This window comes from Epargyreus clarus, unplaced genomic scaffold (genome assembly GCF_041222505.1).
Source record: "Epargyreus clarus isolate Ecla_fem2 unplaced genomic scaffold, WU_Ecla_fem_2.2 ptg000024l, whole genome shotgun sequence".
NCBI lineage: Eukaryota > Metazoa > Arthropoda > Insecta > Lepidoptera > Hesperiidae > Epargyreus > Epargyreus clarus.
This window is the reverse complement of record NW_027332231.1, coordinates 3,556,600-3,583,195: the sequence shown is the minus strand read 5'-3', so window position 1 is coordinate 3,583,195 and position 26,596 is coordinate 3,556,600. Positions and strand designations below refer to the sequence as shown.

Here is a 26,596-nt window from a genome sequence, read left to right as displayed (position 1 = left end):
CTAATCTATGTATCCCAATTACAAGAAAAGTTTATGTGATTGTTTCTCGGTTGTTTTAATTTATGTACTGATTTAGTGTTGTTGCTAGGTAATTTAATTTACCTATTTTTTATTGATATTTCTAAGGCTCTCCAAACTGACAAACAGCAAATACAAATAATTTCTCGCCAAATAAATAGGAACAAAATTAGTCGATAAACGAAAGAGAAAAATGTTTGTAAATGCTAAGGGTTAACCTATGTATGTACAAATACGAGATATATAAGCAGATATTTTAGTCTTAGATATATAAGACTTTTCAGTTTTTCCTGTTTAAACGTCTGTGTTTATGACAAACTTTTTACCCGACTGCCCAGGAAGGGTTGTTTTTTTATCTATAACACTGAAGGCAGGAAATCCCTTGAAGCATTTCTTAGAGTAAAAATTAGGTTCTTAACTGCACATTTCAGATACTGTCTGTTTCTTACTTAAATCCCTTTATCTATAACTCTAATACGTGATGAAAATATTTAGCGATTATTCCGTATTTTATTTGTATTCTCAATCAGTATTGAGGACGCGGGAGGATAAAGATTGGTACCCACAGGCTTAACGTCGGATTGAGGCGCGGAATAAAAATCACATTTGCAGTAATTGGTTTCGACCGCGAGCGGTTTACAAGCTCTGATAGGCTAATAAGTGATATCTGTTGTGCTGAGTAAGAAACAGTCGGGTGTGTAAGGGTATATTTTCATTATAATACTTTTTAGTTAATTTATGTTAATAAGAGTCTATTTAATTGCTGGTGATGTAGCGGGAAACTAAATAAAACGAAAGAAGGATATTATGTTTTTAGAAAAATACGATGTCATGGAATGAATTGTCAGAGAAAATAAATAATGGAGTTGTAATTGAATCTTTTATTATATAAAATAGTATTTCAGGAATAATGAGCTTATAGGTGAATGGTAATAAATTTTAAGCTATTTTATTCTTAGGGGGAATTAAAGAAATAAGGATGTTATTTTACTTTTCGTCTAAGTGTACCATTAGCGTAGATAAAAAAATCTAAATCTATGGCTTCAGGGCTAATTTTTATTTGCGTGAAGTTGTAGTATTTTTATTTATTTCTTTCTTTTACCTTGTCACCTGTAAAAGAAAAGATAAAAAGGAACATTTCATCGTAATACCTACTCGCGAATGTCAATTCAAATAACAGTATATGCCAGTAGTTATTTAAAAAATAATTATTGTTGGATTACTTCCGTATATATATTTGTAACAAAAAAAAAATGTCAATCGATACTTTTGCATTAAACTTTGATAATAGGCCTTCATTTCGCTTTAAAATTATCCAGCCAGGTGTATTTATCGGTGTGGAAACAGATTGATGCAGAATCCGCAGAATAATGGACAAAGCCTTATCAGCAATATTTATAGGTAATTTTAATTCAAAGTAAGAAAACTACATCATGTTTAATCATCGAGCCATTATTTTTACGAAGTTAGCAATTAATTTCTTCCAGTCAATTTGTACTACAGTTATTGGTGCATGAAATATCTGCAGCGCTCTGCTATTAGCTCAAGATGAACAAGTGCAATGATGCATTATAATATTCTACCTACTGCATAGAGGGTATAATTTGTTCACGTAAATCTTAATACATGCTTCGATTACGATGAAAAACTAAACTTAACAAACGTGGAGCGATCAACACGTGTAAATTTAAATAATTAAAATTTTACACATTTGTTACTTATAATTACTATTTTTTTTCTAATTTTTCAACCATTAGTAGGAATGAATGTGACTTGGTTTATGTATGGACGTTTAAAGTAAAATTAATCCAATGTTTATAGAGGAATAATATTTTCTAAAATTACATAACGTTTCATTATATCGTTTCTATAAGTTGTTACAGTTGTTTATATGTTGAAATTAATTAATAACTATTTAGTAGTACGAAGACGGAACGTTTACACGTATGTGTGAACCCGTAAATGTTTATCTTTAAACTACAACCTCATAACTATTTAGTTGTTATTTATTTTTACCATCAATTAGTAATAAATTTAATATGATAAGTACAATCTTTCTCGGAGTGGAAAATCGCGCAGTACTTCATCATGATCGTCATCATCATCATCATCAACCCATACTGCTGCTGGGCACTGGTCTCCTCTCATAATGAGAAAGATTAGGCCATAGTCCACCGAGCTGGCCAAGTGCGTATTGGTATACTTCACATACGAGTATCATTGAGATTTTTTTATAAAGCTCTCAGGTATGCAGGTTTCCTCACGATGTTTTCCTTCACCGTTTTAGCAAGTGATTAATAATTTCTAATACGCACATAACTTTGAAAAATCAGAGGTTCGTGCCTGGGATTTGAACCTCGGACCCCTCGATCGAGAGGCTGAGTTTCTTAACCACTAGGCTATCACTGCACTTACTGCGCAGTACTTATTCAACAGTAATAATCCTAAACGCTAGAGATGTACTCAATATTTCGTGAACAATATTCCATACAGTAATCACATACCATCCACACGTCGCTACTATCTGCATGCAGTATTCCAGCTCACATTAGGAAGGTATTCAGGTTTCCTGATTCCGTAGTGAAGTATCCGATAACGTAATCATTAAACGATATGTGTTAGTAAATGAAACAATTCTAACACTGTTTCATATATAAATAAGATTTTACATGTGATTTTATTGACACTGAAAGAAAAGAAAAGAAATTTTTAACACACTTTTATTAGCTTGGGTTGTGTCTATGTATGTAACGGAATCTTTGAACTCGATTTTTACCCATTTTCAACGGTCCGATTAATTAAAAATTTTGAACAATTATCAAGAACCGATGACAATACACGATTTTAACAATTTTATCCGGATCGTCAGGAATCAGGATTAACGATTTTTCTTGTGTGATTTTGCGTGGTTTTTAGTTTTTAATCTATAATTATATTTCCTGACTTTCGAGGGTAATGTTTTTCGAGCATGTTTGTATGTATGTATGTATGTATCTATGTATGTATGTATGTCTCATTCTTTAGCACACACTGCAGCACAAACGGCTTGACGGATTTTTACATATAAGGTGTCGTTGGATTAATCTAAATTGTTGGTTTGACATAGGCTATATATTTAAGCAATCCTTTGCCATTTCGAAGTAATAAATAATTAGATAATGATCATTGAACCAAAAACCGACTGTTAGCACGTCACTCCCACTATTTACTCGTAGAAGAATCATAGGACAACTCATATGTTAAAATTTGTCAGGCCTATAGGCTTGCAAAGGGAGAAACATTCGCCCCCCCCCCCCCCCCCAAAGTGAGCTCAAAAATAGTTAACTACGAGTATTTCTCTACTAAGGTCAAACCGCGGTGTAAGCGTCAGATGAACGTATCTACATTTTGTCAATTTTACAGGAGAGCAAAAATAGTGTGAAAACTCGCCACTTCAAACTTTACCAGATCATTTATAGAGATAATCTACAGTAGTTGAAATAAAAATATACATATATATGAATATATTGTCCTACTATTAGAGTTATGACAAATATAAAAAAAATGTTTATAAATGCTTACAAAGACACATTACCTACATATATTTTTATTAATTCGGTATTTTATTAGTTAAATATTGAATATAGCGTTATGTCGTTTTGCCATTTCATAAAGGACTACAAGTGTGAGCCGTTTTGTGAAAAAAGATTTTTGATTTTTTGTACATACGTTCATCTAACTCTCACACCGACAAATAACTCATATTAAATGTAATAATGTATTCCGTTATGAGATTTGTCAGCCTTCAGAAGTGATTACACGATCATAAATCCTTGATATAGAATTGAATCAGTATATTGATTCCCATAAGTCCCGCGCTATACATTATTAAGTGCAGATTTGCGTCATCACGACAAGGTACATATATTCGATTGGATTCTATTAATAAACTTGAAAGCCAATCAAATGCCTACAACGTGAATGATAAATATACGTATCAATAAAGTATCAGTTTTTAATTGTTTGTTATAAAAAGATTATTCGTTATCTATTACCTACACATTATTGTTGCAAATTGCAGTTTTTTTTACGAAAGAACCATAGATTAGTAAAGATACTTCGCCGCCATGAAATTGAATGGAGCCACAAACGGCTTATTTTAGTAAGTTCTTTTTATGAATTCTTGACAAATAAAAACATTTTAGAGAAAATTTACGAATAAATAACTAATACTGCGTAATTAACGTAATAAGTAAATAATTATTTCAAATATTTTAGGGACATTTTAGCACGGAGACGTGGCATAACTTTTTTACGCAACTATTTCAATTCTCAAAACTGGGTACATTTTCTTGTTAGGATTGAGTAATCTTTACTAATCTGTGGAAAGAACCATATACTGTAAAAGTTTATTCAAAATCTGTATCGAGGTTTCCTATATTATATAGGTCATATGATCATATGTCTATAGGCTTAAAAATAAAAAGGAGTTTTTTTACGGTAGCACGAAGTTAGGATTGAACATAAATTTAAAATTTACAGACCGACTCTAAAATGTATTGTTTTTAACGGTACAAAATTTATCAATATAAATTCGGTAAGCTTTCGTCTATGGAGGAGGTTTTATTTGTATAAGAGTACTAGCTGACCTGGCAATCGTTGTGTTGCCATTTAATTAAAAAAATGTTAAGGGTGAACAAACCTTATCACTTAGGGGTATGAAAAATAGATAATAGCCGATTCTCAGACATAATGAATAAAATTTGTTGAAAATCGGTAAAGCCGTTTCGGAGGAGTACGGTAACTAACATTGTGACACGAGAATTTTATATATAAGATTTGTGTATATTAATATAATTTAGGCTTTTCCCTAATCATAATAATTTACTTACGCAGTTATCATAATATCATGTAGCAGTTCATAACAACACAGTTTGTAGTGAAATAATAAATTTAGCGCTATTTTTGTTGTTTTCGCAACTCATTTACGTAAAGTACACACTCAAAACATTTCTGTTGTAAATGTTGATTACGCGTTTATGCCGTAAAAATTGTAGGGTTCTCAAAGTGAAGTGCGGTATAATTTTTATTGTGTAAATCGGCATTTATTCTCTCATTGCTTTCAAATGTTAAGGTTTTATTTCGTTATTGTAAAGTTCCTTCACTCACCATCACAGTTCGTACAATGGCGATGGTGTCAACTCAGTCTTCTTATTTATTTTAACATCTGAAACAAAAAAAAATAAACAGGTTATTAGACAGGAATGCTAACCAAATATGTAAGAAAAATTTCGAATTTTCTTTTTTGCATAGTTTGAGTTTTGAAATATTTATCTTTTTTGCATTTAAATACATCTGTCACGTGGTGTTTACAAATTAAATTTACCCGGTGGTTTAATGTTTTAATGTTCAAATTCATATGAAAGTCAGCCGGCATGCATACTCTTTTACCGAAGCACAAAACCTGTATCACGCTAGAAATGGGTATGGCGTTCTTATCTCCCCGGTCGAACTACGCGGGTTCTACCAACCTTTGGAAAACTTTCTAACATATAACTCCATAACACACAATATAAAGATACACAGTGAGATTATAGACCGTTCTTACTCGTACGTCCAAGCTCAGATCTAAGCTGATTTCATATGCGCACCGCGAGGAGCCACAACGTATTATTTTAGGCCGACTTGACGAAGGTATACGTACTATTTTCGCAACCAAATTAATTTCGCTTTAATGGTGCTATGAAAATAACCGCAGCGGTTGTTTTTCCTTTGTCGTAATAATTGATAAACTGTACCTGATTAATTATATGGTGAATCTGTTGTTTCAGTGAAAAAAAATTGAGATTTTGATTCAATGGTTGAGTTCGTTGACCTTTTCCTTTAACAGGGTGCACGTGGATATTAAATGTCTTTCTTTAAATAGGTAGAATATGACCCAACTGATGTTAAGTAGTCACTCTTTACTCTTGTACATATAAAACTAATTGAAACAGGAGATTTTTTTAGAAAATTAGAGTAGCATACGATCTTGCAGTCTACTTGGTGATCACTGATCAAAGCCGCCTAGGTCACAGATGCGTTGCGGACTCCTGGGGACTAGGATGCAGCCCTCATATGTAAGTCGAAACATAGTACTACATATATAAGATAAAATATGTGTGGTGCTGCTATCGAATTACTTATTTTTTTCTACCACCTTTAAAAGAATGTCTGTATCCGGATATTTCCTACCAGACTAAGGCAGAAATGACTGTAGCTTTATCACAGTTGGATCAATTCATTATATTTTGACATTGATATATCAAATGCGGATATAAATAGCGCTGTGATGAAGAAACAAATTGAAATGGATGTGGATGTGCACTTCAGATAGAGAATCGATAACAGTATCGCAGGATGTAGGTACGTACGTAATGCGACGTTGCACTTTATCTCGATGGGATTTATTTAATTATTAGCTGTTGCTCGCGACTTCGTACGTAATATAATACAAACACCTATTTTATTCCCTTAGGGGTTGGTTTTTGAAACGATTTAAACTAATCGAACAGAATGTTTAAATTACTCGTGAAAAATCCAAATACAAATTACTCGTGAAAAGACCACTACTTCTCATTAGCAAGATGAGTAATTAGCTAAATCATTATATATTATTTATTGTTATATTTGTATTATAATAATATGTATTACACCGTTATCTTTATATAACTATATCTATATATGTATATGTTAAATATCTTTCCATGTGTTATTCGGTATTATATGTATGTAATGTATTATTAAAATATATATTATAACATATATTTATTCAGTCTCGTGCACGCATATCCACCATTTGTTAACCCATCTCCTTTTACAGGTCTGCTGGAAGATATTTCGTTAGGAATAAGCAGTACCTTTGCACGATATTCTATTTATAAGTTATTTTTATTAATTATCTATGTGTGCATAAATAAATAAATAAATATATAATTTCATGGTGCTTGCTCCAAAATAGCAGTCTTTTTACAAACCACCAAACTGTGTTTAGCCCCTTTAGGAGCAGCGTATCAAAATTTAGTGAGTATCTACCACGTAAATGAACCTGTTGATTTTTTTGCTTTTAACTTCGATTGCCGTCTATCTCGATGAGATTTATTTAATTATTAGCTGGTGCTTTGTAAGCAAACAATATAATACAAACATTAAACACCTATTTTATTCCCTTAGGGGTTGATATTTGAAAAGATTGAAACAAGTGTTTAATTTACTCACCAGAAATCCAAATACAAGATTTCATAGTGCTTACTCTAAAATAGCAGTTTTTCAACAAACTTCCAACTTCTGTTTACCAGGAGCAGCATATCAAAAATCCTTTTTTTAGTGGCCATCTACATCATAAAATGGACCTGTTGATAAAATTTTATGGTTCTTCAATAGTTAGACCTGCAATTGTTGCATCAAATTTTGAAACAAATTGCGATTGATGTGGAAATACGCTACATAGTGAAGTACTGATCGATAGCAGTATCGCAGGATGTAATGCAGCCGACCTTGCCCTTTATCTCGCTGCGAGTTATTTAATTATATTACAGATTTATTTCATTTCATGCTTTATTTCAAGACGGAATTTTCTAATATCTTTTCTTATTACTTACTTATCTACGTTGTGTAAGGAACTCCTGTGAGGTTTGTTTTTTTTTCAGTCAGTCAGTGTTAGTTATTGTTCAGTGTCAGTTATATTTAAATGAGAAGTAATGACTATATATATATGACTATATAAATATTAGTTAGTTTTAATAAAAATATATCTGATTTTTTAACAAAGCTAATGTTGTAAATTATTTAGTTTTGATGTAGAAACAATTTTCAAAGAATTTTTTGCGAAAGTAGAGGATTTCTTAGAAATTTACTCAGGCTGAGTATTCCGAGCGCAGAAGCAAGAGACAAAGGAATATAAAAATGAAGTAGCATTTTATATTACAGCGTTTTTAAAACAAAATTGTGTTGAAGGACGATTTGCCTTGTAAAAGATTAGATGAAATGTTTATGGGATTGAATTAGATGTGTGCAACGCACCTGAGGCAGCTAGGGTTGATTAGAGGTGTTTTATCATCTCATGGAATCAGATCTTTACCTACTTTGTTTTTTTAAAAAGCCACACTCTTTTTTACTGATTATAAATAAAAATTAATCGTAAATTGAACCGCAAACTAGTCTGTTGCTTCCATTAAAACAGACTGTGTGGCGTTCTCCGAGGTAATCTTCTCTGCCGGTTTTGAGACGGACCTAACTTTACCAGGATTTTCATTGGCGGAAGACTTCTTAGAAAATCACACTTCTATTTTTGGTACTCTATAAGTAGGGTAAGGGTCTGGGGACTGTACCTCAACATTTTGTGCATTACCATTCTTGAAACAGAATTGAGTTGGGTACATTTCACATTTTTAAAGTATTGATAAAATGCCATATACGATTGAATTACATGTGTATAACGCACTTACGGCAGCTCGGGTTAATTATTAAAGGTTTTTACCATCAGATGGAATGCGTAATCTGTTCCCATTATGTTATTATAAAAACCCATATCCGATTTTACTATTTTATATACTAAAAAATCATAAGTTAAACTGTAAGAAGCTTCCATTAAAATCTTCCAGTTGCTTCCATTAAAAATCAGACGGTGTTACTTTGTCCGAGCTAATCTTGTACCTCAACCGGTTTTAAGAAGTAAATAAGTTTAAGAGGATTTTTGTCTGCGAACTTTTTCTTCAGGAAAGTCACAGTTCTTTTTTTGGTACGTGAATCGTGAATAGAGTAAGTGAGCGGGGAGTTTTACTCAACATTAAATTGTGCATTAGCGATCTTAAAACAGGATTGAGTAGGAGTACGGTTCACCTTTTAGAAGTATAGATAAAATGTCGCATGGGATTGAATTAGCATGGGCCGGATGTAACGAGTTACGCAAATAGCTTAGTAATGCAATTAGCGTTGCTACGATTGTGATTCAGTTAACAATAATACCGGTAAACTGAGCTTTCATTTCAAGGTTGCACAGTTTGTGTAGAGAAACTTATACGTATTCGGATTTAGCCCTTACATAGTAACGTGCCTGACTTTAGGTAGATTTTCAACTTTAACAGGGGTTCTATTAGGTACATCTGTGCCCGACTTTAGGTAGATTTTCAATTGTACCTGGGCCGCTGTTACCAAGTTGATATTCATGGGCGGCAGTGACCACTTACCCTAAAGTGGACTGCATACTTGTTTGCTATTTTTGTAGCATTAATATGAAGTGGGCCGCCCTTTCCTACGTTTTTGTGAGTGTCCCTTCCACGTATCGTGATGGTATCCATATCACATCCATATGAGTAATAGAGTTAATAAAAAAATAGTGTTCATAGGTTTAATTTATGTTTTCCTCAGGATCAAGAGGAAATGCCAGGCCCGCCGCCCGCCTATGATACAGTGGTGGACGTAGGTTCCAGTGACACACACAAGGATTGCCATGTGTTACAGGTATGTATTCATAGCCATAGGTTTGAAACTTGATGTTGGGTGATGAGGTTTGATTCCCAGACAGGCACCTCTGATTTTTCGGAATTATGTGCGTATTAGAAATGAATTGTTACTTGTTTGAACGGTGAAGGAAAGCATCACAAGAAAACCTTCACGTCTGAGAATTACTTAAAAAAATGGATGACAAAAGTGTGTGAAGTCTACCGATATGTAGTCTATATGTCTCCCGCTAACGCGATAGGCTGTAGCCTGAACTCTTCTCAATCTAAAAGGAGATCCGTGCCCAGCAGTGGGACAATAGAATGTTAACGACGATGATGATTATTTAAAACTTTATCTTACTCATCCTATCACTTATATACTTTATATTATTGTATTGTATATCATATATATTTATTTGATTATGCAAATGTATACATAATGTTTGTTTCCTACAAATATATCTAAAACAGTGTTTATTTTGTAATTTCCAGGAGGTGATCTCAGAGCCATGTCTACGTTGCCAAACGCCTGGGCAGGCCGACAGCGGCCTGCCATCGTATGAAGCAGCCGTACTACTACGAGATACAAAGCTATAGACAGTGTTGCCAACGCCGTTTATTGTTTTCCCCTATTAGTTTATTTACATCTACAGACATAGTGTGTCAGACAAAAGTTATTATCCTATACAATGTGTATTTATGTGTGCATAACACTGAGTAGACACGTGCCGTGCCTATCAAAATATTGTGTACAAAAATATAATTTTGTCTGTCACGGTCCCTGTTTCGTAGATTCATGTCTGTTGATGTGAATGAACCTTAATCTAAAAATATCATTCCACGTTAAGCTTTTAAATGTTAATTTGTAACACATTTTTTTTGCTCCTCTTAAAAATCGATCATTTTAGGAACCCGTAAATTGGGAGATTCCCCTTAAATGGGCAACATTCACACGTCACTAGTCAAGGATACATTTTTATAAGTACTTAAGTATTTCACAAAAACCGTTTTCAATAAAATTTATTTACAAATTTTAAGCATCGGAAATACTCATAGCAATTTCAGTTATTCTGTGAACTGTCACTATTTGCTCGATCTGTTCACTCGCCTGCGAAATGGGCATTTATGTACATTTTGAACGGTTTTTATATATAAAAGACTGGATGTTTTCATTTCACTAATATATCGTGTCGTGTAATTAGTTTTAATAGATTATCATAGATTAGTAAAGATACTTCGCCGCCTTGAAATTGAATGAAGCCACAAATGGTTTATTAGTAAGTTCTTTCTTTGAATTCTTGACAAATAAAAACATTTTTAGAGAAAATTTACGAATAAATAACTAATACTGCGTAATTTACATAATAAATAAATAATTATTTCAAATATTTTAGGGACATTTTAGCACGGAGACGTGGCAAAACTTTTTTACGCAACTATATCAATTCTCAAAACTGGGTACATTTTCTTGTTAGGAGTGAATAATCTTTACTAATCTATGTAGATTATAATAAATATAATTAGGCACGAGTGGACACTGTAGTTGATAGATTAATGTTTGCAAGCATTAAAATATCACTTAAAATTTTGGAAAAAGCTTTGTATAAACTTATTGTTAATTAGATGTATGAAGTTAACCGTGTAACACTGTGGATATATCTAGTCATAATATAATATGCACGTAGGTTAAGTGTTAAGTACAGTCAAGTTCATTAGTCGGTGAACTATTTTGACAACTACATAAATGTTGCCACACTACATTTAACGATCTTCGTATTGTATTTTAAAATATATTTTCAGTATTATTATATTTTTATTTTGGTTTCAAATGATTTGGGTAATAAATAGAAGCCTAAAATATTTGTAGCGTAATATATTATTGTGTTTGAACAGGAAATTATATCAGTGAAGTTTATAAATTCGATTCAAATTTCAACATTTACCTATTTTTATGGATGGTCAAAAGTTCAAACAAATCCATTAATAAATCATTTATTAATCATAATTTATTTTAACACACATGTATCAATAATATTTTCGCTATTTATTTGTATATAATCCACAATATTATTTTATCAACCATTATTGTTTTTTTCCTTCATAATTGCGTAATATTCGAAGCCTGTTCCAAATTTGAATGTCGCGCCATTCAAAGTACTTATGATTAAAGTTTTTTAATAAGTTAAACTAACGAAGATACAATAGATATGGATCCATTTTATAACATTATCATAAAACGACTATTATATTTATTGTAATAAATTACTACTATATCCTCTGAACTAAATTAATATCTTTATTTATCAATTGTTATTTTATGGTATAAATCCATAGAACAACTAGCCCTATAAAACACAACTTTATATTACGATGCTTACACTATTGCACCCAGGTGTGTATGAAATTTTATTCACACCTGGCAACATTTAATCTGTCAAACTAGTTCGCCGAGTATGAATTTGGACATAATCAATATTAGGGACATTCCACGCTACCATCATTGCGTTATTTTAAGTCCATCATAAATTAGATTTAGTTAAAGAAAACATACTAAAATATGATTTAATTTATTTAGATGATGATCATGATAATTGTCCATACTGAATTATGACCAGTAAATAAAAAGTATTCCGCCATATTCGATACCTTATTTGATATTTACATTTTATTTGCCATATACTTTTACGCTCCTTAGTCTATTTGCCGACCAAACATCGACATTTGACAATTCCTACTAACTAGAAATTATAAAATTTCAATATTTGGTTAAAAAAACATCACATAGATTGTTAATTAATAACGAAAGTTACCTGAATATTAATAACAAAACGCAAGTGTTACAATTTTGTGCCAACTTTCGTACATTTAAGATATTACTCAAAATTGCCTTCAGTACTTCGCAGTTTCACGCTGCACATTCGAACGAAGAGGAAAATGAATTAATACGTATCGTTAAATTGTAATGTAAAATCGTCGCTAGTTGGGACGTGGATATATTTTTATCCATTAATTTGTCGAGATCCAATTTCGTCACTCCATACGTATGTGCGTTCGTTAGCGCACAATATAAATTGGCGGCCATTAACTAGTAAAATAATGCTCGTTCTGTTATAATTACTAGCTTCACAACCTGATTTGTCCGAGTTTTTATATTAGCTTTGTGTTCGATTGCTTAACCTCCAGTGTTAACATCTGACGTCTTTTAACGTCTAAACAAACGGATTCTTCACTAATGATATACATACGAGTATGTAATTTTATTAATTTTAAATTCACAATTTTAATGATAACGCTTTTAATTGTGATTCATTTATATTTAATCAGATGAAAACCCTATGAATAATCATTTTCACGCTTAATACGGGAATAAAACCTTATGAATAATCCTCATTTTCACGCTTAATACGGGAAAACAATTGTTTTTGTAACGTCGTTAAATATTTGTCAGTTCAAGTTACTTATGACAATGTCTCTTCAGTGCCTGACTGTAGAAGTGTTTTTCTTTCATGTGCATGGCAACACAAACAAGAATTGTTTGTCATTATCGTACACGAACAGTTTATTTCAACTAGGGAATTATGAGTTTATCGCATTATGTTTCTCATTTAATTTACAATTATCTGGTTCTCAAAGTTGGCAACATATTTCGTGTGTTACAAACATCACAAATAATTGCCATATAAAAATAACATATAACAACTTTTTGCCATAATTGACATCATTAGATTATAGCTTTTAAACAGGTAATTATTTCTAGTTTATCTCATTCTTTTTCTCATTTTATACTATTAGTTGTTATTAGAGTGGTAAACATGTCTCCTATCAGCTGGAAACGATAGGTGTAATAAAGTAAATTGAACTTTATTGCGCCGAGCTCACCTGAGTCTTAGTGCAATTAGGTAACATCTCATTAGGTACTGACGTTCACACAAAACAAACCCCTATTCTCATATGTATTGTGCTGAAAATAGCGTATGTACACTACATATGGTGGTTGCATACGTCATTATTACTATGCGGCTGTAATTGTGACGTAACTAGGGTTGTCACTATAAAATATAATATGCTCCAAAAATGTTTTATCTTATGAAAAATACACTAAAAAAGACAATATGTGTTACTTCTTGTATCATTAAAAAATGTGTCTACCATAAAATAATATATTTTCATTACATTCGAAAAAAGAAACAAATAAAAAATATGGTCTAATTAACCAAAATTATAATTAGTACTATTATGAACTATAACAAATTTTCAACTGTAAATGATCACTTGCTTTAACGACGAAGGAAAATATCGCGAGTAACACTTGCCTGAGAGATCTTTAAAAAAATATGTTTTCAAAGGTATGTGATGTCTGCCAATGCTCACTTTGCCAGCGCGGTGGACTATGGCCTAATCTTTTTTTACTTCTCTTTTCATTCATTCATTCATTCATTCATTCTTTCATTCTGAGAGGAGATCCATGCCCAGCAATGGGACAGAAATGGGCTGACGATGATGATGAGGTGCTTTATCATGTAGCCTAATATTGGAAGTGGCAACCCTAGACGTAGCCTGTAATAACGGCCTAATAAATTCGTTAACTATTTAATATGATATCAGATGTTTAAGCTCATAGTATGCACGTTTTGTTTATAATATGATTAGTGACAAATAAATTACTTCAAAAGTATTTACCATCGCAATGAGAAATAATGTTTTAATAACGCCTAACACAGACATTTGTTTACTAGGCGGCTCCAAACAACTTATTACGTAAACCAATTAATTGTTAAAGAAATAAATATTTTTTGTATTTTTTTTTTGTATAATAAGTTAGAATATGTTTTAGCGATTACGTTTTTAGTTTATTTTTATATTGTAAATGAATGGGGCTACTTATGTGTAAACTGTAATAAGAATCAAGGTTTTTTTGTGTTATGCATTTAGACAGTAAATTAAGACAATTGTAAAACCTATTTATTTGCATTAATTTCATAGTATCGTACTTTAAATTATTGTTTAATGTATTGAGTAATGTTACATTTTTAAATCAGAAATTGCAAAAATAAACGATTTTCCCGTACGTATGATGTGGTTAAAATTGTATATGTCATTAAATAAATAGAAATAGGAACACATGTCTTGTGTTACCGTGTATCAATTCTCAGAAAGATATGCGCGATGCGGAGGAAAAGTAGCAGGAAAAACAATCTTACTAATTATGTGAAAATGAGTACAGGAAGGCAGGATTTCCTAAGTATATTTTAATAATTAATGCAGTTTTATGTTTATCAACTAACGCTCCTATTTATAATTTATCTTTGCAATTTTTTGCCTACCAAACAAAATTAGACTAGAGATGTATTTTTTTTTGTCAAATTTCGATCGTTTGTACACAAAAATAGGATAGATTGATTATTAATCAATTGTTAACCAATCGTTCTTAGAAACCATATTCAGCGAGATGATTCGATTGTCCAAAATAAATGATACATTTTAACAACACCTGTACCATTTATTTGTCGGATATAATGTAAGACCATAATTTTAATTGGCTTGTAGAACAAATAACTAATAAAATATAGTTTTTCCAAAATAAAAGCCTAAGCCTAAGCCTAAGAATAAAATATAGTTTTTCCATTAAACATCATTATAAATCTCGATAAATGAATACATAAAAATTGGTATTGGTTATTAAATATCAGCTTAGGTATTATGTTCTAGTCATGAGCTTAAATGTATGTATTAAATATTGTAAAGTAAAATGTTATGTTGAGAAGGAGTCTTATGACTAGATTAAGGGAATATGGTAACCGGATATATAGAAGGTTTTAATAAATAAAACATACTGATATAATTTTGTAGTTTTATTTTATAAATAAAAAAAAAAACAAGGGCTCTAGCACACGTCATGCTACTATGAGTATCCACGATTAACGATTTACCTGCCAACGGGTAGTGTTAACACCTACATCTAGCTTCCGAATCGTCCTACACTAACTAAATTCGTGACCGACGACGCTAAAAGTATATAGTCTGCTGGCGCCCTTTGCAAGTGCACGTGTTTATAGAATTTATACATTACATTTCCTTTTATTATTTTATTTCGTTTGAGAGATCATACGTTCCTATCAAACTTTTAGAATTCTGTAATTAAGCATATACTTAAGGCTAAGATAGCTACCATTTGTAAATTAGATATACATACATGTCAATTATAAATATAATGTTACTTTTGAGAAATCATGAATTTAAATTAATGCACGATTTCTCAAAAGGTGATTGAACTCGCCATGCTTTCACTGAAAATGCGGGTGCTTCATAAACATGAGAGCAAAGTCGCGGACGCAGAGTTAGGTAATTACATAAAATAAAATAGTTTTGTCCGTTTTATTAACAAACGGTACGCACGATACCAACATGTTTATGTTACTTAAACCCAGAGGTTCTACCGTTTAGATATGGTATAAAATGAGTAGGTACGCTCTACTTAACTGACTATAGGTTCTAAAACCGCTATAATATACCCATATGTCAAACTTAAACGTAGTGTAACTCTTATCTTGTGTTTATGTAGTCTCATTAGCCTCATTATGGTCCAACTCTATTTTAAACAAATAATTCCGTCAGCTAGTGTCATAAAAATTGGGTGGTCGTAAACCTTTGGTCATATGTTTGTATAGTATTTATAAGAAGGCGTAGTGTATAAAATATGTGCCAAATATTTACTTAGAAATTATTCGCACTCCTTATATTTAAATAGGTAGTTCCTGGTAGTATGGCCAAAAAAGTCGTCAATTTACTCTCAACTTCTCAGTTTTTTCATGACTTTTTTTATTATTGCTTGGAAATTTTGTAACGTTTAACGCATTTGATAAAGGCCAATATACACACAATATTTTGTTTTTAGTATATATTCTTATTATTATCTACTCTTTAAATTTTACTGTAATTACCCCTGAAAGTCTTATTTCAAATATAGTGAATAGATCCTTGTAAATGAAGGAAATCCAATACCATTATCGTAAGAAAAGGAAATAAGCTTAAACATTGACTAGTTGCAATTGATTTAAACAGAAACTAAAAGGTATTTTCTAACGACGCAAATGGACGCAAGCCATATTATTTTTATCTTATTTTTCGCACAGCAAAATGAAACGAACGCTTTTCTCAAATTAGTTTTGCTTAAGCAATTACGGCATTCGATTAAAAAGGCAACTCGATTTAATTTGCACGTCTTGATGAGGTAGAAATTGATGGAAAAACAAGTTTTTATCATCATTTTAACGAGCGTGTACGACTAGGTTCATAGTAGGTACACGGTATTTTTCAAGTAGAATTAGAGCAACTTATCTTGGCAAACAATTTACTTTAGTCAAATGTAAAGTAACATACTATAGTCAAATAGTTATAACAAGCAGGTAAGAGATCTTTCCTGTCATGCGGGTTAGTGCGTGCATATGATTCTGATGTGCATGCGTGACTTGAATGCTATCGTTTAATAGATGTTTTTCCTGTCTAATTAGGCGTACGCAGGAAGCGCAACGACTGCGCGAATTAATTCACGCATGCGAGTAAGACATGCATGCGGACGTAAGCCGTGACAAGAAAAACCCCTAAGAATTAATTTATAAATATTTATAATAATGAAAAAGAAAAGACAATACGGTCGCGTTTCTTACCGTTTTTTCTCAATTAAGGTCGTGTTCCGATCCGCTAGGAGAAAATAAATTCAACTGAAAACTTGTAAAAACCCTCATTGGCAAGACAAGAAATATGTTATCTTTTTTCCTTGGATATTAATCTAAATTGTAGTCAATTAATACACATATGGTTAAGCTATGAATATATTTTAACAATGCATGATTCGATCGTCAGTATTGCATTAATTAACAGATCAGTGAACACTTGGCATTCTACAATATTCCTCATTCACGTGTAACATTATTTCGACATATATAATAATTTATTGATATAAGCGTTGTTGTGTTCTGGTTTGAACGGTGTGACATACTTTTCCGCGGCATTCCAACATAGTTCTTAGGGGTAGCGGGGTATCTGTGGCCGATCTCAGGTTGGGATATGATCTGTTCTAGGGTTGATCGTAGAAGTCCATGAGTGACAGTAGCTACTTAATCGTGTGGACTGCATGCTCGTCTGATACTTCAATATTACATAAAAAAATCAACTTCGTTTACAAGAGATATGTAAAATAACAATTCAAAACAAAATGGATAACAGGACAAAATTTTTGATTTATAAACATGTTTAAATCGTAAACAAAGCACGGAAAGCCGGCTATCGGTCATCCATCACTGGTCCCCAATGGTTTTACATCTATACAAATGAATAAAATTATATTCTGTTTGTGATATTAAAATTACACTTTATAAATTGTGTTTTAAATATTAAGTATGCATATAATATTCGTGTCTTTATAACAAAACATATGATCATGATAAGGAATAAAATTATTATTATTATTTACAATATTTTATGATTAAATAATGTAATTGATTGATGATTAAATAATCTATATTAGTTCAGCCATAACATATTTAAATAAGGGAAATATAGTAAATGTAATTAAATGTTTTGGTTAACGTTGGTATTGAATGAATGGTTCAATATTGTTAACCAAAACTAAAATTGATAAAAACCATTTTTCAAGTTTGGTTTATTTTTAAAAAATAAAGCTATTTTAATCGTGACTTAAAAGAGACACAAAAGAAGCTTTATTTGGATTACTTTGTAAAACAAAATGGAAGAACCCTTTGGGGTTCGACTCCGGCGGCACCAACGCCACACCTATTTCTGACTTATAACAGTGTTTATAGCAGCAGTATTAAATTAGCAGTGTCAAATGTTGCTATGTTCTGGTTTGAAGTATGTGGTAAGGGAGACATACTTTTCCGAGGCGTTCCAGCTTAGTCCTCAGGAGTAGGCGCATCTGTGTCCTCAGGTAGGAATATCTAATCCTATCTGGGGTTACAGATGTCCATGGGTGGTGCAGTAGCCACTTACCATCAGATGGACTGCATGCTCGTCTGCTACTCCTATATTATAAAAAAAAATATGTATAGGGTTCTTTTTTAGTGTCCCTGTAGTACCGGGACCAGAATAGGGCTACGGTATCCCCTGCCTGTCGTAAGAGGCGACTAAAAGGGGCTTCTGGGGTTGCGGGCGGCAAGAGTGGGAGCTCAAATCGTCCAGCAAGCGACCCCGGTAAGGACAACGGTTTGTGTGGTCGCATATCGCTGTCATCACCAGGGGATGTGAGAGGAGCGTAAATTGCTCCCCCCAGGGCAGAGCCCGATAGAAGGACATCGCGTTAGGAGGACTCCGGTTGTGTTTCGTTCCGGCCACCGGGGGGGTTTTAGTGCGGTAAAAATCCCACATAACCCGGCGTCACTACCATGGCGTCGGGAACCTTTTGAAGGTTTCCCCCGGGTCAACAAAAAAAAAATGGGTTCTTTTGTAAAAATTAAACTGTATGAGGTACAGGTTAAGACACGATCAGTAGCTCGTTAAGAATATGATTGATATTCTTATATTGTAGCATGGGCCATTCCATCTGCCCATTAAAAACCGTTTACATTTGCAATTTACCGGCCGAAAGTTCGTATATAGAAATTCGATTTATTGATACATTTTTAAACTGAATTTATAGGTATTTTCGATATAACAATTTATGCACATATATTACGATTTTATCGTTAAATTATTTTGAAAGGATTTGTATGGTAAAGAAGGATGAGGACTCGAAGCGTGACAGTTTAGTCTGTAATTTTAGGTGGTTATATCTGAGACATACCTCATGAACGACTTCTGTTCTATATAATTACTAGCTGACCCGGCAAGCGTTGTGTTGCCATATAAATATAAAAAATAAAATAAAAAAAGAATGTTAAGGGTTAAGAATGTAAGGGGTTAAGGGTTCACCCTTATCACTTACGGGTTTGAAAAATAGATAGAATATTTGAAACTGCGATGGTAGCGAAGTCTGTCGAATCCAATGTGAAATATTCCAAAATCAACAACTACTTACGAATTAAAAATTATTTAAAAAAACCTTTTCCCACGGACTAAATTGTGAATCTAAACCATTCTCAAGTCCCCTTGAACACACACAAGAAATTTCATCAAAATCAGTTCAGTCGTTTACGAGGAGTTCAGTGACATGCACACGCACATAAGAAATATATATATAAAGATAGTTCTTTATAGATATCTATAAAATACGAGCACCATACCTATCTCTGGGTATGGTTCGTGAGCGAGTCACCGCTTACGCCAAATATGGCAAATGTGAGAAACTCTCTAACTCTGTACAACCTACTAACCACATTTATGCAAATAAATCATTATGACTTATGACTTACGACTTAATATTGCATTGTGTGAAAGTTTAGTGCCACCATTACAAAAATAATAAAGGTTTTAAATGTTATTTCCTATTTTATTTTATTATAAGCAGCACGTAAGTATTAAGTTGTTCTTCAAACCAAAATTTGAAATACTTATCTTGGGGGCTAATAGCTTAAGAGCCATTTACATTGCTGATGGTAAGAAATGGACCCAGTATTTTCGAATTTCTGTTTTTAGTGATGTACATATTTTTTTAAGGTTCCATAGCCAAATGATAAAAACGGAACCCTATTACTAAGCCTCCGCTGTCCGTCCGTCTGTCACAGGGCTCTATCTCCTGAACCGTAATAGATAGACACTTGCAATTTTCTAAGAGTATTTATTCTTAACTCTATTGTCATATAATGAGATACTTTCGCATTTAAGCAAAGTATCTCATTATTACCATCCTTAAAACATCACCGTAATCCATATATACTAAGGTTTCATGCTCTACATATTCCAATCTAATTTTAATACCGAATGCATTAAGAAATAGTTATTTACGGCTTACTTATGAAATGGTTTATTAGCATGCAATCCCCTAATCAGCTAATTATTGGGAGAGCCGAATGTTTAAGCGATACATAATTAGCGGAGCCTAATTACTCACCAGGTAGCCACAAGCTAATCTACATCTCATATAGAAATCATGGAGTTGACTAAAATATGAACAGTAACAAACTTCTTTACTGGATAAAAGTCTAGAGGGCATAAAATTATATTAATTTACAAAGTGAAATATTATGTAATAAATAATAATACAAAAATAACGATAAATAATTGTAATAAGGTTAAGGTGTATAAAAATATATTGCCTTGTATTAAGCAATGAATGTCACTGTATATGCTTATAAACGAATTTCAAAGGTCTACGTCTCTTATTATACCTATCCATTCACACTTAACACATTCTATTACAAAAAGTGGATAAGCAGTGATTAAGTGTGGATAGCAACTTTGTAGCATCTTGTAGCTGCGTTATGGTCATTACAAAAACTATTGTTCGCTAGCGTAATCGTTGCTATGCGGTCAGTAGGTACAGTCCGTATTGTCCCTGTAGTTCCGGGACTAGAATAGGGCTACGGTATCCCCTGCCTGTCGTAAGAGGCGACTAAAAGGGGGCTTCCGGGGTTGCGGGCGGGAAGAGTGGGATCTCGAACCGTCCAGCAAGCGACCCCGGGAAGGACGGCGGTATCTGTGGTCGCATACCGTCGTGAACATACATGGTGTGGGAGGAGCGAAAACTGCTCCCCCAGGGTAGAGCCCGTTGGGCATCGCGCTTGGAGGGCTCCGATTGTGTTCCGTTGGAGATCCCGGAGTTCTCCAACAAGCGTTGAGAACGGCCACCGGGGGGGGTTTTAGTGTGGTATTAATCCCTCATAACCCGGCGTCGCTCCCACGTCGTCGGGTACCTTTTGAAGGTTTCCCCCTCGAGAGAAAAAAAAAAGGTACAGTCCGTATGGACAAATGTGTCGTGAAATGGTACAATTTTGTCGGCAAATATGGTTTGCGTACAAATTTATACAAATTACTCGTATTACTTGCCTGAGAATTGAATTGGTGTAAATGTGGTACGTGGTAATAAACACTTAAGCACGTCTTTTAAGTTTAAGGCAACGCTACTCAACAGAAATATTGATATTCTAGTGTATCCTTTACTATATGGAAGGTTATTTAATTAAATCAACGGAACGTAAATCTCTCAAATTACTAACTCTGTCAACGCGTGTAGTCATTGGCAAATCACAGATGGACCTAGACTAGACTAGAGCTCACCTGACGCTAATAATGGTGTTTCCTAAATTGTTAGGTTCCGACGCAGGTTCTGTGCCCATTAATTCCATTAACAGTCGTGGCTTAACAAGGCTCAATGGCTTCGAAATTGTAAGCCCTAACTTAAACTAACCTAACTAATACTACGAAATTAAAAGTACAAAGTTTGTTATGACCAAAATATGGTCTGATAAAAATCATGATCAAAATAATGTATTTTTTTTGTGGCAAACAAACGCAAAAGAATCATTACTATTCATTACCACCCATGACCATAGCCATATTAGAGGCTTTTCTTTACAACTGTGGGCAGCCGCCCACCGGCCCGAGAGATCTACGCCTTGGAATACAAACCAAGCCCAATTATATTTTGAGTATCTCAATATGAAACCTTTACAAGACAAGCAAAGGTACGCTTTACGATAAGTTGAGAATCATGAACTTTGCTACTTACGAGTACATGCTAAACTTGCAAAGTTTCGGAGAATTAGTATTTGATAATACTATCACTGAAATGAAATGAAATATATTTATTTTGTATAGGTCAACGGCGGCCCTTTCAAATTGTCAGTTACAATATTTTTCTTAAACTACTACCGGATCGGAACGCGACCTCTACTGAGAAGATCCGGTAAGAAACTCAGTGGGTTTGTCTTTTTTTTAATAATTATTTTTCTCTTTTTTTTTAATGCCACTATCAGACACTATTACTGTCGTGTAGGTACTACTACTATCGTTCCATTCTACTAGACATTTGTCGCGCTCAATAAAAATGAACAGCTATGTAAAGATTGTATTTTACTTGAAAGAGATGGTAAGTAGGTGCTATAATATTCCAATCTTATCCAAACTTGAGTTGGCTAGAGATATTAATAGTCGGCAATGAAACCTTAACAATTAAGCTGCAAGGTCATAAATAGAACGTAAATAAAAATATATCTAATAACAACTTTATAACCAAAAATGTTGTTCAGTATGTAACAATTCGCAACGAAAAAATGAATTTCAAAAAATCCTTAGGTTGTTCGTTCTACAAATCTGAGGGTGTAGTGTTTTAGAAAGAAAAGCAATTATTAACAGGCAGGTGGAGTGGAAGACAATGGCACCTCGAACCCACTCGGCCTCACAATGCCAGCATCCTCAGCCCTTTGTGTGATGTACCTACTTATTTGTACCTGGAAACTTGAAGTGGTACTAAAATCACTCTTAATCCTGAGACACTTTTATATTTGAAATTGTTTGTTAGTATTATAGTAGTATAGATACATCAAATGAATTCCCTCCCACCACAGAAGACACTACAGGAGAAATTATTCTCTAGAAATCTATTCTAGTAATACTATTAGAAGGTATTTTCATCATGGGCAAGATAGAGTAGATACAATTTAACCAACTAACGAGATACTTCAGATTTTGCTATCAATTAAAAATCATTAAAAAAAATTAATCAATCAAAAAATATTCTTTGTTATTTAGTAACAGAACTAAAATATTAACATAACAACTTCAGCAACATATTAACATAAACTACGAGTAGTGCAGCAGTCTCAGTAGTTGTAGCATGCAGATTAAATCATTAGTTTCCGCAGCATGCGATCTATCATCCGAATGCGATCTGCCATGCATCCTGGCGTTACATGCACTAATTCTGCGAAACTTTGCAAGTCTAGCATGTACCCGTAAGTAGTAAAGTTTATGATTCTCAACTCATTCGTAAGGCGTACCTTTGCTTGTCTTTAAGAATTTCATATTGAGATACTCAAAATATAATTGGGATTGGTTTGTATTCCACTATCAAGTGGTAAGGTATTTAATTAGAGTAATCTATATCTATATATAAAAATCTATTGCTGTTCGTTAGTCTCGCTAAAACTCGAGAACGGCTGAACCGATTTGGTTAATTTTAGTTTAGAACAATTTGTCTTCCACAAAGGTTCCAGGGAAGGTTTAAAAGGTGAGTAAATATGAAATATATTTCATAAATAGATTCTGAGGCGTACAAAGTTTGCCGGGTCAGCTAGTACTTGATAAATCTATGTAACAAAAAATAATGCAAGACCAACATATACTTCTCCTTTTTCAAAGCCTGTGAAAAATAAAAACGCATGAAAAACAATAGAATAAGTCCTAGAAAAGTCAAGTGGAAAATAGTCGTAGAAATTAAATAAAATTTGTAAAAGGAAGTAGCATTTGACATTTAAGAATCGTTATCTAATATCCAGAAAAAGTAATGGAGAATTCCGGGATTCTTGTCGCATTCAGCCTCCGATCCACTCTGTGAAGCTATTCATCCTATCAGGAGAAATGGGAGTTATTACAAAGTTTTCTATTCAATACTTTTCAGGGTTCTGTACCCAAATGGTGCCAGTCCGACTCTATTATAAGACTCCACTGCCTTCAGTCTGTCACAAGGAACTCTTGAATCATAGAGGTAGACTGTTGAAATTTTTTGTGTGTGATATGGCTATAACACCAAACACCTATGTTTATGGTAGGGGTAATAATTTTTGAAAAGAATCCGTAATAGTACATATCAAGTAAAGCCTATGTCACTCCCACAATTTAGACGTGTTGGGTTACAGGACTTGATTAAGGATGAGACATAAATTAATACATACGCTCGAAAAACATTACTTGCCATGGTCGGTAAAAGTAATACACTAAAGGGGTTCACATAATGAACAATCTTAATAGTCGTAATACATACAAACACGTATGTTATTACTGCACTATTTTTTAAAATATATAGTTTTAATTAATTATTTGAAGGTGGTAGAATCCTTTGTGGTTCGACTCCGGCGGCACCACCGCCACACCTATTTCTACCTAATAACAGCAGTGTTAGGCGCTGCTGTGTTCCGTTTTGAAGGGTGTGGTAAGGGAGACAGACTTCCGAGGCGTTCCAGCTTAGTCCTCAGGGATAGCGGCGCGTCTGTGGCCGACCTCAGGTAGGAATATCTAATCCTATCTGGGGTTGATTACTGATGTCCATGGGCGGCAGTAGCCACTTACCATCAGGTGGACTGCATGCTCGTCTGCTACTCCTATATTATAAAAAAAAAAATATTCATGAAATATTACTTGGTATTACGGAACCCTTTGTATTTAAATCAAACTAGCACTTAACCGGTTTTCTATCCAATACTTTTATTCCCGTTTTCCTGTTATCGGTTCCGGTACGACGCATAATAACCGATGTGTAAACATTGTAACTTTCACCGTATGAAACATCCACATCAATTCGCAGTTTATAAAACTTTGTAACGGAATACTCGTATGTTTTGTGTTTAAGTTCCTGCTTATCTTTCGAGTACGCGTAAAAGGTTAATCGATAGAGTCAGAACTTACGACATCTTTCATTCAGTTTGTAAGGACGGATGTATGTTTGTTACCCTTTCACGCAAAAACTACTAATCGAATTTGGATAAAATTTGATACACAGAAAAGTTATGACCTGGATTAATACGAATGATACTCTTTACGTTGATAACCTGTGGGTCATGCGGAGTTAGCCGCGGGAAAGACTAGTTTTAATAAAAAAATAATGTCGACGACCGTTGCCAAACATCGCTGCAACCAGTCAGTCGTTGCGAGGGACGACTGACTGTGGTTGCAGGACGTCATACGGCGACTAGAATCAACACTCATGCCTTATAGTAGGTGCCTTAGTTGTATTTTAACATTAGTTTTAAAACAAAAGTGAAAATTAACACTGGATTTTTTCATTAGATATTGTCATCTCACTTACTTTGGCCATGATGTTAAGTACCTCAAGGTTGGCAGCGCGTAAGGGCTTATTGACCCTTTGGTCTCTGTTTGGCATTCAATATAAAAATATAAGCCGCTTTACAGTCTCAGTTTTCCTATACTCAAACCCGTATGAAATGTGACACAAGGTATCTCTATGTACCTATTGAATTACATTTAAGCCTAGAAAGCCACGAAAGTGCAGACTAGAATTAGTTGCTAAGCTTTTCGTGAATACGAAACTCACACGAATAAGAATTCGCTTGTGTGTGTGTCGTTATTGTGTATCCATCCCCACTGAGGCCGCTCTAGGCCATAGTTCATATGTATATGGCCAAGATTACAAGATTACAAAGATCTCTCTGATATTTTTATTTATTTATTTATTTATTTATTGAACACCAACATAATATACACTAAATATATTACCAAAGCGTGAAATAATTAGAGAAAATAGGTGAGTGCCATTACAGTTACAGGTGAAGACTGCATGCTATATAAAGAAGCGAGTATATAGAATTATAAGGGTAAAATGAATACATACATTTATAGATAATGTTTTTAAATATTTTTTAGACTAATTTTAAACTATTTCTGAAGTTGCAAATGTCATGCGTAAAAATGTCAATATCCGGAAAATACTTCCCGCAATTCGCGAACCATTCTGTTAAGAGGTGCATTCTGACCAAGATTTGAATAACAATGATTTTCTTTTGGATATTTTCCTTTGTCGTTAAATCATGGTGTAATTTGCTTAAAATATCGCATGCATGGGACTTGAACCCCTAATTATACTAAAAGTGAGGGCTCACGGAGCGACATCCAGCTAATTAAGTTAAATAAGTTTCAAAACTGACGAAACCGCAATTTTGCGCGAATACGTAATCGCCGGGTTGACGCAAGCGAAGCAAAAATCGCAATCGAAAGGAAAGTGATCTATATAATTGTACAGTGAAAACCTCAGGCCACCGTGCACGCCGCGGAAATAAGTCACACCATGAAAATGAGTTAGCGTTACTATAAGAACACCTAAGTAACAAAGCGTTATGTAGTACCCAAAATGTCTATTGAGCAAGTCTTATCAAGTCTTTTAGCACATCAACAGTCTTTGTCGACTATCTTTTATATACATTTTAATATTCCTCGCGTAGTGCGGTTCCGCGTCCTTGTGCGGAGATGGCTGAAAAACGCTCCATAAGTTC

At 33.5% G+C, this 26,596-nt stretch overlaps 2 protein-coding genes across 6 annotated transcripts in view; one reads left to right on the top strand and one right to left on the bottom strand.

The window, feature by feature from the left end:
* LOC140752167 (uncharacterized) overlaps positions 1-10,152 on the top strand; it is a 50,884-nt gene extending 40,732 nt beyond the window's left edge. Inside the window, exons 4-5 of the mRNA XM_073086359.1 lie at positions 9,406-9,498; positions 9,972-10,152. Of these exons, the coding sequence (XP_072942460.1) occupies positions 9,406-9,498; positions 9,972-10,076 (198 nt within the window). The 3' untranslated portion in view covers positions 10,077-10,152. The remainder of the gene's footprint in view (positions 1-9,405; positions 9,499-9,971) is intronic.
* Positions 1-26,596, bottom strand: part of FDL (fused lobes) — a 178,447-nt gene that overhangs the window by 78,951 nt on the left and 72,900 nt on the right. For all 5 annotated transcript variants that reach the window (XM_073086355.1, XM_073086354.1, XM_073086358.1 and 2 more), the window contains one exon: positions 5,167-5,224. The gene's annotated coding sequence lies outside the window, so the exon portion shown is untranslated. The remainder of the gene's footprint in view (positions 1-5,166; positions 5,225-26,596) is intronic.